General features: G+C 45.6%; 1 protein-coding gene across 1 annotated transcript; it reads right to left on the bottom strand.

Moving 5' to 3' along the window:
- Window positions 1-251: 251 nt before the first annotated feature.
- On the bottom strand, window positions 252-3049 carry LOC124655311 (ethylene-responsive transcription factor 1-like). The gene is made up of 3 exons (XM_047194230.1): window positions 2728-3049; window positions 531-1446; window positions 252-429 (listed from the first exon to the last, which is right to left on the bottom strand). The coding sequence occupies exons 1-2, from the start codon at window positions 3047-3049 to the stop codon at window positions 572-574; spliced, it is 1197 nt and encodes a 398-aa protein (XP_047050186.1). The 3' UTR covers window positions 252-429; window positions 531-571.
- Between the last annotated feature and the right edge of the window lie 10105 nt (window positions 3050-13154).

The raw sequence follows: 13154 nt of genomic DNA, 5'->3' as shown, positions 1-13154 counted from the left end.
GCAAATGTTAGTTATTGACTTGGCCGTCTACCAATCAAAACCTGATGCTTTAATCTAGCACTAATCCTTTGTAGCAAACTGCTCAGTGAAGACAAAATTAATTGCTAATCTGGTCTAGAGCTCTCTAGATCTACCTAGATTTCAGATGAGCTCACGGAAAGCGAAAAGGAGCAGCACTCGCACAGCGCAATTGTATAAGCACAATATAAGCTCAATCATACACTTAACAAGCACATAACAGCGCTCATAATACCAAGGTTGTTATTAAATCCAGACTCCAACATGCACCCAATCATAGACACGGCTTACATCAACAGAATATAAACATGTCATACAGTTCCACATATAATCTTAGCATAACTACGGTTTGATCCGCTACGAAACATAGCAGATGCCACCGGTTCTTCATCTTGGACATAGGCATTGGACCTGGCAAGAAACCAAAGTGGAAATTATATGTTAACAGCAGTTGTAAATTCACACGGGAAAAGTGTGAAAGAGAACGAAACTACACAGTATGTATAGCTTACATTTATGCTATTGGCAGACCACTGACCAGAACCACGACCCCTCAATAAGGACCAGCTGCCATGAACAGCTCATCGAGACTCCAGAGATCCCCATTACTTGCCTCATCTTGCATGACACCATTCAGCAGAAGGCTGTCCATCGATCCGTCCGAGCTACTCTCAACGTAAGGCAGTGAATACTTCATCTCATGGTCAAAAGTACAAACATCTTGTGGCGCATCATTTCCCTGAGGAAGCACAGCTACACCGAAATTGTTCCTCATCCTCTTCGGCGCTCCGCCTTGCAGGTAAGCAGGCTCGGCATATGCTGGCATGGCAGCATTTGGAACAAAGACGGATGTGTAGTCCGGTGTCATGGCCTCATCATCCCACCCAAAGTCAGTAGAGCCAAATGAGTTGCTGCTCTGATCAGATAGCATGTTCATCCCGTATGCCTCAGTGGGAGCAAGAGGTTTCAATGGAAGGATGAAATCAACATTTTCAGCTGGCTTTGCATGAACCTTCTTGTCAGTAAAGGCAAACATCGCAAACAAATCATTGTCTCCATTGCTCAGATGATTGAAAGCCTCATCCTCGCAGGTCTTTGGAAGTGGAGCTAGCTTTGCTGATTTGGCAGCAGTTGGCTTCAAGGTGGACTTCTCAACAATTGGCTTAAGGGTAGACTTCTGAGCCGCTGGCACTTCATCAGGAAAGTTGACCTTGGCTTTCTTTCCACGGATCTTGCGGGCTTCAGCATCATATGCCCTAGCTGCCTCCTCAGGGGTGTTGTATGTCCCAAGCCAAACCCGGACACCCTTGCTAGGATCTCGGATTTCAGCTGCCCATTTTCCCCAGGGACGCTGGCGGATCCCTCTATACTGATTCTTCCGGTTGCGCTTTACCGGCTTAGTAGCAGATCCATCATGTTGAGTAACATCTACATGAAAAGTTACTTATTAACGCATCTGAAGAAGAATTTTTGAAAAAAGGAAATTAGGAGTTGGTATAACAATCCCATTAGCAATTGACTTAACTACATAAAAATGATCGTAGTTAGAAATCATAGGCAATGCTACGCGATGTTAATAAATAGCCAATAAATTAGACAGTAGTATGTGATAAAATTAAACAAGCAGGTAATCTGTTTATTTCAACAAATTCCAACAGGCCATCTTTCCACTCTAGTTGTGGAAGAGATGAATTTGAATGTTCGATCTGACAGTCCTTTTTGATGTGCAAAATACATACAAAAAATCATCTAAAGATGGCACTAGGGTGATCGACTAACCTCCCAGATTTAGCATCAACTGTTTCCAGTTCCACAATACATCTCTAAGATGTGGAAAGCTAAATCTGAGAACAGTAATCGGTAATGAAAAGTTAAGATTCCAGCTAGGTAACAAGAAAAGAGGTTACAGAAATATTGTACTGAAAATGAACAAGTAAGCATAGTAAACCCTCATACGCAGTAAGAGATCTCACGAAGTGTATACATCAAAAAATCTCAAGATGCTGTGAGGAGTTGGCAGTACATCTGTACATGTACTAGAGCGAATCAACGCTTGACAAGAAAAGGCACATCTGAAACATTCTACTAACCAAAGGCACACATCAGAGCGCTTATTACACGAACATCACCATGCATAGGTCAATCCCAAAATGTGAAACAAGGCCTAAGCCTACCAAGCTAAACCCAAGATTGGTTAGTAGTCATGGAGATGCACATACACACGGAGCCACTGAACAAGCACAAGAACTACCTTGGAAACTCGTTAATTCGGCCCTTACTGGACTAGAGAAATAAATATTCAGTGAAAGAAAAAAAAAAACAGAGAGCAGGTTCTGAGACAGAGCTTGTCTAACGATGGCCCGCCGATTCGACACTCGCAGTACCACCATCAAACCTAGAGAAACAATCTATCAGATTTAAAGAAGAGGCAGATTTCCTACGGAGTTGGTATGCCCTAGACTCGGCCAGATTTGGAGACGCATAGGGTGAATTTAGAGCACCAGTACCCATTCCATTCCATCCAACGGCTCAGGATTAAATCTACCGCGTCCTGCTGTCAGAAGCCCGTTTGGCAGAGACACTCAACCTTTCCCCTCAGCGAAAAACAAAAAAGCGCGAGGCAAATCAGGCGGAGGCGGAGTATAGTTTGGCCTCCAACAGAAGGGGAAGGAAGAAGAGGCCAAGTCGAATGCGCTCCTCGGTTCTCACCTAGGGCGGTAGCAGTGAGCGCGGCCTCGTTCTTGGCGCCGAAGCGGAACCGCGGCGGCGGCGGCGGGGGAACCTGCTCGACCACGTCCTCGTCGTCGCCGGCGGCGGCGTCGTCGTCCTCGGTGGAGTCGCGCTCGAAGTCGCGGAAGTCGGCCTCGAAGTCCTCGTGGCTGCGGGGCGGCGCCTTCCTGCCGCGCAGGCCGGGCCAGAGCGAGTCGGGCGTGACCCTGCGCTGCTGGTGCTTCTTCCTGGCGGCCGCCTTGGCCGCCGCCGCGGCGGCGGACGGCGGGATGAAGCCGGAGAGGATGGCCCCGCCGCACATGGCGAGAGGTTGGTCGGGGGCGGGGGGCGCCGGATCGGGGCGGGGAGGGGCGGAGAGCACGGGCGGCACAGTTGTTGTTGCGAGAGAGGGCGGGCGGAGTGGGGGTGGTGGTAGCTGGCGCGCGGTGCCTCCCTACTTATAATGGCAAGTCTCAGCTGACGCACCACTACTCGACAGCGTCAATCAGACTGGCCTTTAGCTCCCGTCATTTTTTACCCCCGCTGATTACTGAGCCTGCCGTGTCCCTTTCGCGCCCGAAGCGTACTGGTACGTGCCAAGACGTGAGAATTCCATTCACGTCTAGTATGCGCTACTATGTTTACCAAAACTGACGGGTTCTTAACGTGTCTAGTAGATACGTGGCTGTCGACCTGCGAAGGAGAAAAACAAGCGACCATGCTGATTAACCCTACAAGATATTGGGCCTGTCACGTATGTAGGTGGCGCATCATCGAGCTAGGCTCGGTCGGTCGGATGTTCTGGTGGTCTTAATAAATGCGCTTTAGACGGTTCTCGCATTTCGCAAAAGCTGCTTTGGGAGCAAACCGATCATGTGATCGACCGACCGAGGCTCCGTCTTGGGTGTGCCGAACCGCGACGTGCGCCGTCACGTTTTTGCTCCGTGTTTTTGTCCTGACTCGTCATAAAACGAGGCGGGCGAGGCGAGCTGTGCGATCGTACAGCGGTAGCTAGCGCGATGGGAGACGCGAGCACGTGACGGAAGTGTTTCCTGCAGTAGCGTCGGAAGCGGTGGGCAGAATGGTGGTTTTGCACATCGGCGGCGGCTCTCACTGACGCGGAAAATCGTCATTCCGGCCGGCAGGCCGCCGATCTCTGCACGGTATGTCGGCTACTACTAGTACATACGTGTGGACGTGTGGTCACCGTTTCTATCTCCTGTTTCCTTCCTCGTGCATGCTGCGTGTCATGAGAAAACAGGACGTTTGCTCTTGCGGAAGATCGGAAGCAAGCGGAAATTCAAATTGGCTCCCGAGTGTATATGCTCACTCTACCAAAAAATTCATATTTTAAAATATTAAAAAAAAATTGGAAAAAAAATCTACATGTACATCTCCATAATATATGTGTGCTTGTCAATTTTCACGAAAAACTAATATACTTTGTGGTCTACGTGAAAAAGAGAAAATTTATCTTGTAAAAAGCATTATTTTTCGCACTGAGTTTTGTCTTTTTTATACACGTTACATGACAAGTCGATTTTTTATGAAACAACTTTGTGAGCGTGTAACACGTGAAAATGTATGTACAAATTTTTATTTCAATTTTTTGAAATTTAAAATGTGTTTAAGATGCATTTTTAAATAGAGGGAGCATATGCTCCCATGTTTCAAAACACCACTCCCGCAAGAAAGTCACTACTATGCGTTAAGTCCTACCTAGATCTGAGAATAGGGGAGCACTCGGCATAAGCTCATGAAATTTAGGCGCGTATGGCCGACTGCAGATTTGGTGCGCATGGGCATCTATGATCTCGTTTTAAAAAAAAAAATCTGAAAAATCCACATATAGCCAGTGATGTATCCCATAAGTGTGCAAAATATTAATTTCAAATACTTATATTCTAGGCTACACAAAAGTGATAAAAGTGTAGATCTAAGTAGTACAATTTCAAATCTACAATCGTATCAGATTTTTTTCATTTTCGTGTCGCACAAAATAAAAAAATTGTGGCTTGAGATTTTTCATGATTGTGAGATGTATCAATGATAATCTTCAAAATTATTTTCAGATTTTATGATAACTTCTAATAATGTCCTTTAGTTTTTTTATAGATAGTGAGAGCACTGGAGCTCGGGAGCGAAAATCACTTTCCGCACATGGCCCAACGGTAAATGTAGAGCGTCACTCCACTGGAAAAGTCTAGACCAACGAGAAGAGAGAAATTCCTCCTTACAAGTTGTTCGCATCCTCCTCCTATAAGAGCGTCATAATTCACGGGTGACCCCAAATACTAGCCGGCACCATACTTGTCGGCTACGTTTGGGGTTGCCGGTGAGAGATGTCGGACAAAAAATCTTATTCCCACACCGGTTTATCCCCAATACCGATCCCAATAGACGAGGGCAGAAAAGGGGCATATGGGAGATGTGAGTGCGACTGGTGGGCTAAGTCTGGAGAGGGAGAGGGGAAATCCTGCGTGAAAGGTTGATGCTGGCGCGCCCGATAGCTTCCTTCGTATAGGGATCCTTTGGGGTTCGTCGGCGCTTCTACTGGGCTCAAGCTGATGTAGATTTCCTATTATGAGCGCCGGTATGAATTTTTTATTTGTTGCTTTGAATCCAATAATCGTATGAGGAACGCTACGGGGCTCGCCGGTGGAGATGCTCTAAGCGAGGCGGCACCAAACAGTGTGCATCATAACCAACCTGCACCGGTTTTGATCACACCTCATACCTATAGAAGTCATGTAGAAAGGCATGGAGACGACGGCTCTGATGCCAGATGTCAGCATCCATTCAAGCCTACCTAACACTCGGCATGCACTCGGATCGTTCAGCCGCATACGACTCAACTGCAAGCATATAGCCAACTCCATCCTAGCTATAAAAAATTGGGCTGAAAGGAGGAGAAAAACTCGCCCTTATATATATAAGCTAGTCACTACCGGAAAACTTTAAACGGAGGCCGAGCTACATTTAGCTCTTTATTTTCAAACACTTAGAATTAGTTTTTCAAAGATACAAAAAATAATCTGAATCAAAATTCTACAGATAGCTAATGATGTATACTACAATGATGTAAAATCTCAATATAAACTACTTCGTATTCTACGCTACACAAAAATAACAAATTCTGATAAATTTTATAGTAAATAGTACACATTTCAAGACTACAAAATTTGTCAGATTTTCTCAATTTTGTATAGCCTAGAATACAAATTAGTTTGCACTTAGAATTTACACCATTGTAGCATACATCATTGTATACCTCTAGAATTTTGCTCTTTATTTTTTAAAACTTTAAAATGTAAATTTTGTGTGTTCGAAAATAAAGGTAGCTCGGCCTCCAAAACACCACACTCAGTCACAGCCTCCTCGCCTAAGAGAGGCGGGATTAAACGTTTGACAGGGTCTACAGCAGCATGTGCACACCAAATTTCAGTCCTTGAGTATGCAGATTCCATTTTTACCATTATCTTGACGAATAGAGTATATTTCACAAAACAATCATTAGTAGCCAAAAGTCAACAAGTACCCACCCAAATGCTTTTTTTGTGTGATTTTTTCTTTAAAGGGATGATAACTTTCCTAATTATGATGGTTGTTTTGCAATTTACCCTGTGTTGGCTGCCTGGAGTAGTTGGGGCTCATTGATCATCTCGTTCCTTTAATAGTTTTATTTAGCTTTTTATTTTTATTTATTTATCGGTCACTGTAGAAATAGTTCAAAAATAAGTTAATCACAATGCAATTCAACAACCATGAGTTGTACTAAATTGGCGACAGTTATTATGGATTAGAGAGTGTAACAAATTATTTCGAGGCATTATTTATATTCGAACATCTTCAATAATACCATATACATATATGATCTTATCGTGTAAAAGTAATGTGGACAAATGATTTATCCATCCCAACGTGGCTCGCTGGGTAGGGATCTTATCTATTATATAGTAAGTACAAATCTATACTATATATTAAGGGTGGATGAAATACAATTCTATACCTATACGGTTATACGTATAATCCAACACCCTCCCTCAATCTCAACTAGAGAAAGATTGAGATTGCTCTTACAATAATCGTAATGATCCGAATCTGCAGTTGCTTCTCCGACACGCGCTCACGAACAAAATGAAAATCAACTTCAATGTGCTTTGTCTCCGTATGAAAAACTGAGTTGGATGATAAATATGTGGCACCAATATTGACACCATAACAGTGGAGGTTGGGTTTGAACGACACCAATTAAATTCCTTCAGCAACGACTCTATCCATACAAGCTCAGTTGTAGCCTTAGCAAGGGCCTTTTACACTGACTCAGTGCTTCACCTAGAGAATGTAGACTGTTTACGAGCACACCAGACGATCAAAATTCCTTCATAAAAAATAACATATCCCCGTGGATAGCCGGTCATCCATATTTCCAACCGAGTGTATCTGAAAAGGCTGATAAAAGTGTGAAGAAAGAGGACCGAAGCTGCAGGCCACAATCTACAGTATGACTCACATAACGAGAAATTGACATATCTTGTTAACAACAAATAACAAGTCAGGACGAGTCATCGTGAGATACTTATGAAGACCACCAACAATGCCTCCTCGGAAGATAGAGAGTAACAAATTATTAAGAGGCATTATTTTATATTATCTATGCCAACATCTTAAATAAAATCATACAGTACTTGTACGATCTGATTGGTACTTTTTTCAACTAGACTAGATGATGGAGTACGAATTCACAAACAGGAAACCCTGAGGTGAATTGTTTACTGCTAGCTTTGTTTGTCGTCCAAGTTTTTGCGGCTAGTTATGTACGTTGCATCTGCCCATCTATATTGCACAGGGAGATTCCCACTTAAACCCGCACGGTTTGTCGTATTATGGAGCATATTATTATAACTACATAAGTGTACCAGATGCACGAATAATTGTTGTATAATACTACCACGGAGACAGATTTTGAAGTCAGTTATTGTTCTTTTAGCTGGCCTATGGAGTTTGTTTACAAGCGATCGGCTCTGACTAGAATGCGTGCATGCAAATGGACATTGACTTGGAGCTTGGAACCCCGCATGGCTTCAGTTGCGGGCATTGCAGGTTGTTGTTTATCTCCAATCATTTTGACGATCATCGGAGAGATAAGAGCCTCTTGGCAGAAACGGGAGAAGAAAATGGTTATCACACAATGCCTACTATAGAAAGAAAAGGCAAAGAACTCTGAAAAAGAGGTATGATGGATGTTTGGCCAAAATGTTATTACTAGTGCAACAGATTTCTTAGTAAAACTATTATAGAAATCAATCCTACAAAATCAAGCAACCATCATAGAAAAAGTTCCTACACGATTTAAGCCAAATGTGAACTTACCAGAGGTCACCAATATAATATCTCACGCCCAACAAACACCGTATTTCTTTTATTCGATCTTTTGCTAGAAAAACAAACTAGGGTGCACCAGAAAATAAGAAATAATGATTGGGCGTGTCTCTAGCGGTGCGCGTCACCCTGGCTCGGCGTCACATGGCAACTGGAGAGCCGCAAACAATACTGTAAGCGTGTACCCCAGCGGTGTCAGCAGACTCCAATCATGCATCGAACGGAACGAGAGATGCTCGATGGCATGGCAGGGTATTTAACAACTAATCCGTTGGAAAATAATAATCGTGCTGATTAGGTCGTGGCCGGTTAGCTGAGACCTAATTAAGCTGAACGTGCGATATGCAATCTAGTAATAGTGAATGTCACTCTCGCTGTGATCTTGGCGCTAATGGACAAGACCAACAACTCGAACTTTTGTTCAGTTGCGGGAGCTCGTGCATTCTTGCTAAGATGGGTTTGCTGGCTGGCCGGCCGGCCAGGAGTTTGTTGTTTTTAGATCACCGCCGGCCGGCCGGCCAGCGACGCCGCGCGTCGACCTCGCTTCTTTATCTGGCTGCTATTTATATTTTCGTACGGAAATGCGTGGACGCACGCACGGGCGAAGCAAAAGATAGATGGTCGTGGCGGTGGCGAAGCTTCCTTGGGAAGTTCTCAGATCGGAGACGGGATAGCCCGGAGGTGGATGGGCACGGCGGCTGTTTGGTTTGGGGACAACCGGACAGAAAGCGGTGACCGGCCGACGTGCTCCGTACGTGTTTGTTAATTATGTACGTGTTTGTTATGTAGCGTGCTCCAACACGCGCGCACCGCCGGTCAGTCGCAGCTGCGCTGTACGTAACCATGCACGAACGGAATCACGAAGCAAACCCGTACGTCTGCTGAGCGAGCGAGTCTGATGAATACGGATGCCAACGAGCGTGCCGTTTTGCTTTGGTGCAGAGGATCCAACGGCACGTCGCGAGCTCGCTGCCGTACGTGCCGACGCGCCTGGCCGCGCTCGCGGTCGGTGCAGAAATCCGCACTAGGCATGGCTGAGCAGCGGACCGGGCAGGTCGTACTTTTTTAGCTAGATGATGGAGCAAGAATTCAGAAACAGAAAGCGTGAGGTGGATTGTTTATTGGCAGCTTTGTCCTTCGCCCAAGTTTTTGTGACTAGTTGTTGTACGTTGCATCTGCACATCTATATATTGTACACGAAGATGCCCACTTGAAACCGCATGATTTGTCGTATTCGGGAGCGTATTATAACTGATGCACCAGGTGTACGAATAGTTATATTGTACTCGTACAATGCAGAGACAGAGTTTGAAGTCAAATTAGAGCATCTCCACCGGTGCCCCGATAGCTATTTGGGAGACGGTGCAGTTTTTGGGTTCACACCGACGCGTTCCAAAAAGTGCTGGCGCGGTTTCGAGCCCAATAAAAGCGACGACAACTTTGTGCCGGCAACCACGGCGACAACTTCGTCGACCTCGTCGGCCCTTCTGAGCTGCTGGCGCCGAAGGAGGAGGAGGACGATGACTGTTACTTCAATTTCTCCGACGAGGACGGTGACAGCGATGACGCGGACCATCTCGACTTCAGCGCCTTCCGGGGCACCGCTAGTTTATTTTTTAAAAGCTTTAAGTTCAAACTCGACTCACTTTTGTACAAAAATTATCTAAATTCGTATTATTTTTTAATGTTTTTCATAAATGATTCCTTTGGGGGTTGCCGTATGGGGTTGTCGGTGTGGGAACTGCATCCCCAATTAAAAGATGTAAATTGCACACCAAGATGCCCACTTAAAATCGCATGATTTACCGTATTCTGGAATGTATTATAACTAAGTGCACCAGGTGTACGAATAGTCATAGTCAGTACTCCCTCCTTCCCAAATTAGGGTCCCTATAGTTGTAAGCCATAGTTGAACTTTTAAAAGTTTGAGCAACTTTATATAAAAAATATAAGCATCTAAAATTTTGAATGCACGTAATATGAAAATATATTTCATGACAGTTCTAACAGTATTAATTTGAGATTATAAATGTTGACACTTATAAATGCCAAGTATTATAGGCTTTCTATTTTGTAACAGATGGAGTATATTGTAAAATGCAAAGGCAGATTTTGAAGTCCATTATATATTCTTTCTTAGCTAGCCTGTGGAATTTGTTTATATAGGCTCTGACTAGAATGCATGCATACAAATGGACATTGACTTGGCGACCTGAAAATGTGCAACGCTGCATGGCCTCAGTGGTTCAGCTAGCTGCGGCATTGCAGGTTGTTCTTATCTGCAATATAAAAAAATACAGTACAATCATTTCGAGATCATGGGAGATAAGAGACTCTTGGCAGAAACGGGAGAACATTTTTTTAATTATCACGCAATGCCTAGCCCATCCCTTAGTTAGAGAGGAGTGTGGGCAACGATAATTCCACTCAGATTTTGTGCAGCTCCAAATGTCAACTTATGAGATCGAGGTCACGTACCAGTATCTCATGCCCAACCAACACATTATTTCCTTTTAAATTCGAAGCTTTGCTAAAAACAAAATAACTTGGATGCACCAAAGAGAAAAGAAGGAAATTGAGCGTGTCTCTAGCGCTGCACGCACGTCACCGTTAGGGGTGGACACAAAGCTCAAGGCTCGAGGCTTGGTTCGGGCTCGACTCGGCTCGAAGGTTGCACAAGCCAAACCTAAACCTTCTGACTAAGGCTCGAGGCTCGACAAGCCCGCTCGATGAAGCTCGCAAGCCGGCTCGAAGGCTCGATGTAATTTATCTTTTTGTCATAACCTTTCTTAAAATGGTAACATGTCGCAACTATAAACAACAATTGAGCGTGAATAGGTTCATAAGATTGTTTAACAAGTTCAAAAAGTATCAATAAGGAACGAAAATACTAGCATATATCACGAGCTCACCGCACAAATACATACATTTGGTCCAATAAAGAGTGTCATATCTATCACATACATGAAGTTAGTTCAACAAATTTCAGATAATTTTATTTACTTACTAATTGTAAGTATTTATTTTCTTATTATATTATTAGTACTAAAATTGGAGGTACGTAGGAATATCACGTTAATCAATCATCCAATCGCAGTCGTTTCATTATGCTGGATCAAACTTTTTCACGCATGTGAGAAGGACTCCTCTCTTCGGTCTATTCCTATCTCCTTACTGGATTTTTATCTCCCCATCTCTTCCGCAATAAAATGAACAAAAAATACATCTTATATCATCGTTGCTTCCTGTCCCGAATTGATTCGCCAGAAAAGGCCGTAATCCATCTCATTAAGTGATGAGACGAGCAGAGTAGCAGCCGCGCTGGTGGAGAATCAAAAAAAAAAAGAGGCATCAATTGGGAATCTGGGGTTAGAGGAGATGAGCAAGGAATTCAGGGTGGAGGAGACGAGCATGAACTAAAAGGGCCGGCGGAAGGAAGGCTGGCCGGCTGCGGGCGGAGGGCCGCTGGTAATCCTAGATGGCTTGCGCCTCGCGGGATCAAATCCAAGGAGCAGGGGGTAGGGGAGCAATTGAGGAGAAGAAGAGGTCGATGCGATGAGGAGGGATCGTCGCATGCGGGGGCGGAGCACAGCTAATTTGCCTTTAGTGTCTGGCTCGACGAGCCGTCGAGCCGAGCCTCGAGCTTACCGAGCCGAGCTTCGAGCCTCCTTTTTTGGGAAGTTTGTGCTGCAAGCCGAACCTGGATCGGCTCGAAATTCCTCGAGCCTTAACGAACCGAGCCGCGAGCCAGCTCGGTTCGGCTCGATTCCCCCCTAATTTTTATCACCGTTGCTTGGCGTCACATGGCAAGTGGGAGCTGCACAAATAATAAGCGTGTACCCCAGAGGCGTCAGCTGACTCCACTCATGCATCGAACGGAACGAGATGCTCGATGGGCAGGCGATTATTGTTAATCCGTTGGGAAAATAATCGGACTGATTAAGTAAAGCGCGTGGTAGCTGAGAATCTGAGATCTGTAGTAGTACTAGCTAGAGGACTAACCACCTGAACCGAATGTGCTAAAGCTGGAAGCAAATTAAAGAAAACGCATTGCAATCTACGGAGTAGTAGGAGTACTATGTAGTAAACCTCACGTCGCCGCGGATCTAGTCCTAAATCTCGGTGCTAATGGACTACGTACAGGACCAACGACTCGAATTTTCGTTTCTTCTTGTTACTAAGAGCGGTTTGCTGGCCGGCTAGGAGTTTGTTATTTTTAGATCAACGCCGGCCGGCGACGCCGCGCGTCGATGTCGTGCCTTTATCTGGCCATATATATTTTTGTACGGAAATTCATCAACGGCCCAACGAGGTCGTCCAGGCTTCCTTCGCAAGTTGAGACCCTGCAGGTCACCCGAGGTGGTGGCCAAGCTTCCTTCACAAGTTGATGTCGGGGAAGGGATAGGCCGAGGATGATGCTGCGGCGCATGGGCACGGGCGCACGGCGGCTGTTTGGGGACATTCGGACAGAAAGCGGTGAACGGCCGGCGTGCTCTTCCAGGCCGCGTCACGCGTACGTGCCGCCTAGCGTACGTACGGGCGTGCGTACGGCGGTCGCAGCAGCTAGCGCGCGAGACGTCAGGCGCAGCTGCACGGAACAGAATCGGCGAACCAACCAACCGTGCGTCTGTTGAGCGAGCGAGAGTCTGATTACCGATGCCGACCACGGGCGTCTGCAGCCTGAAGCCTGAAGCCTGGTTGCTGTTTTATTTGCTTTCACATTGTTAGCGGCGCGGTCGTGTAGTCCCTCGATACCGTGAATGGGAGGTCGAAGGACGCGGAAGATGTAGGCGGAGGTGCCCGGCCCCCAGAGGATGCGGCCGAGCCACCCCGCAACCCTCACCATCACACATTTCCCTACCGAGGTGAACATTGGTGGATGGGGCGCAACGGAGGCTATGTTGACTACCGAATGCGCAAGCGGTGGGGTCACCATGGCGTCGTGGGAGGCACTGCGCATGACCCCGCATACCACCGTACGTCAGAAGATGCCAAATGCCGATATAACATTCACGTAAGCATTCATTCCGCAAATATTACATCCC

Source organism: Lolium rigidum, chromosome 5, assembly GCF_022539505.1.
Source record: "Lolium rigidum isolate FL_2022 chromosome 5, APGP_CSIRO_Lrig_0.1, whole genome shotgun sequence".
Taxonomy (NCBI): Eukaryota; Viridiplantae; Streptophyta; class Magnoliopsida; order Poales; family Poaceae; genus Lolium; species Lolium rigidum.
This window is presented reverse-complemented; position numbering and strand designations above follow the sequence as displayed.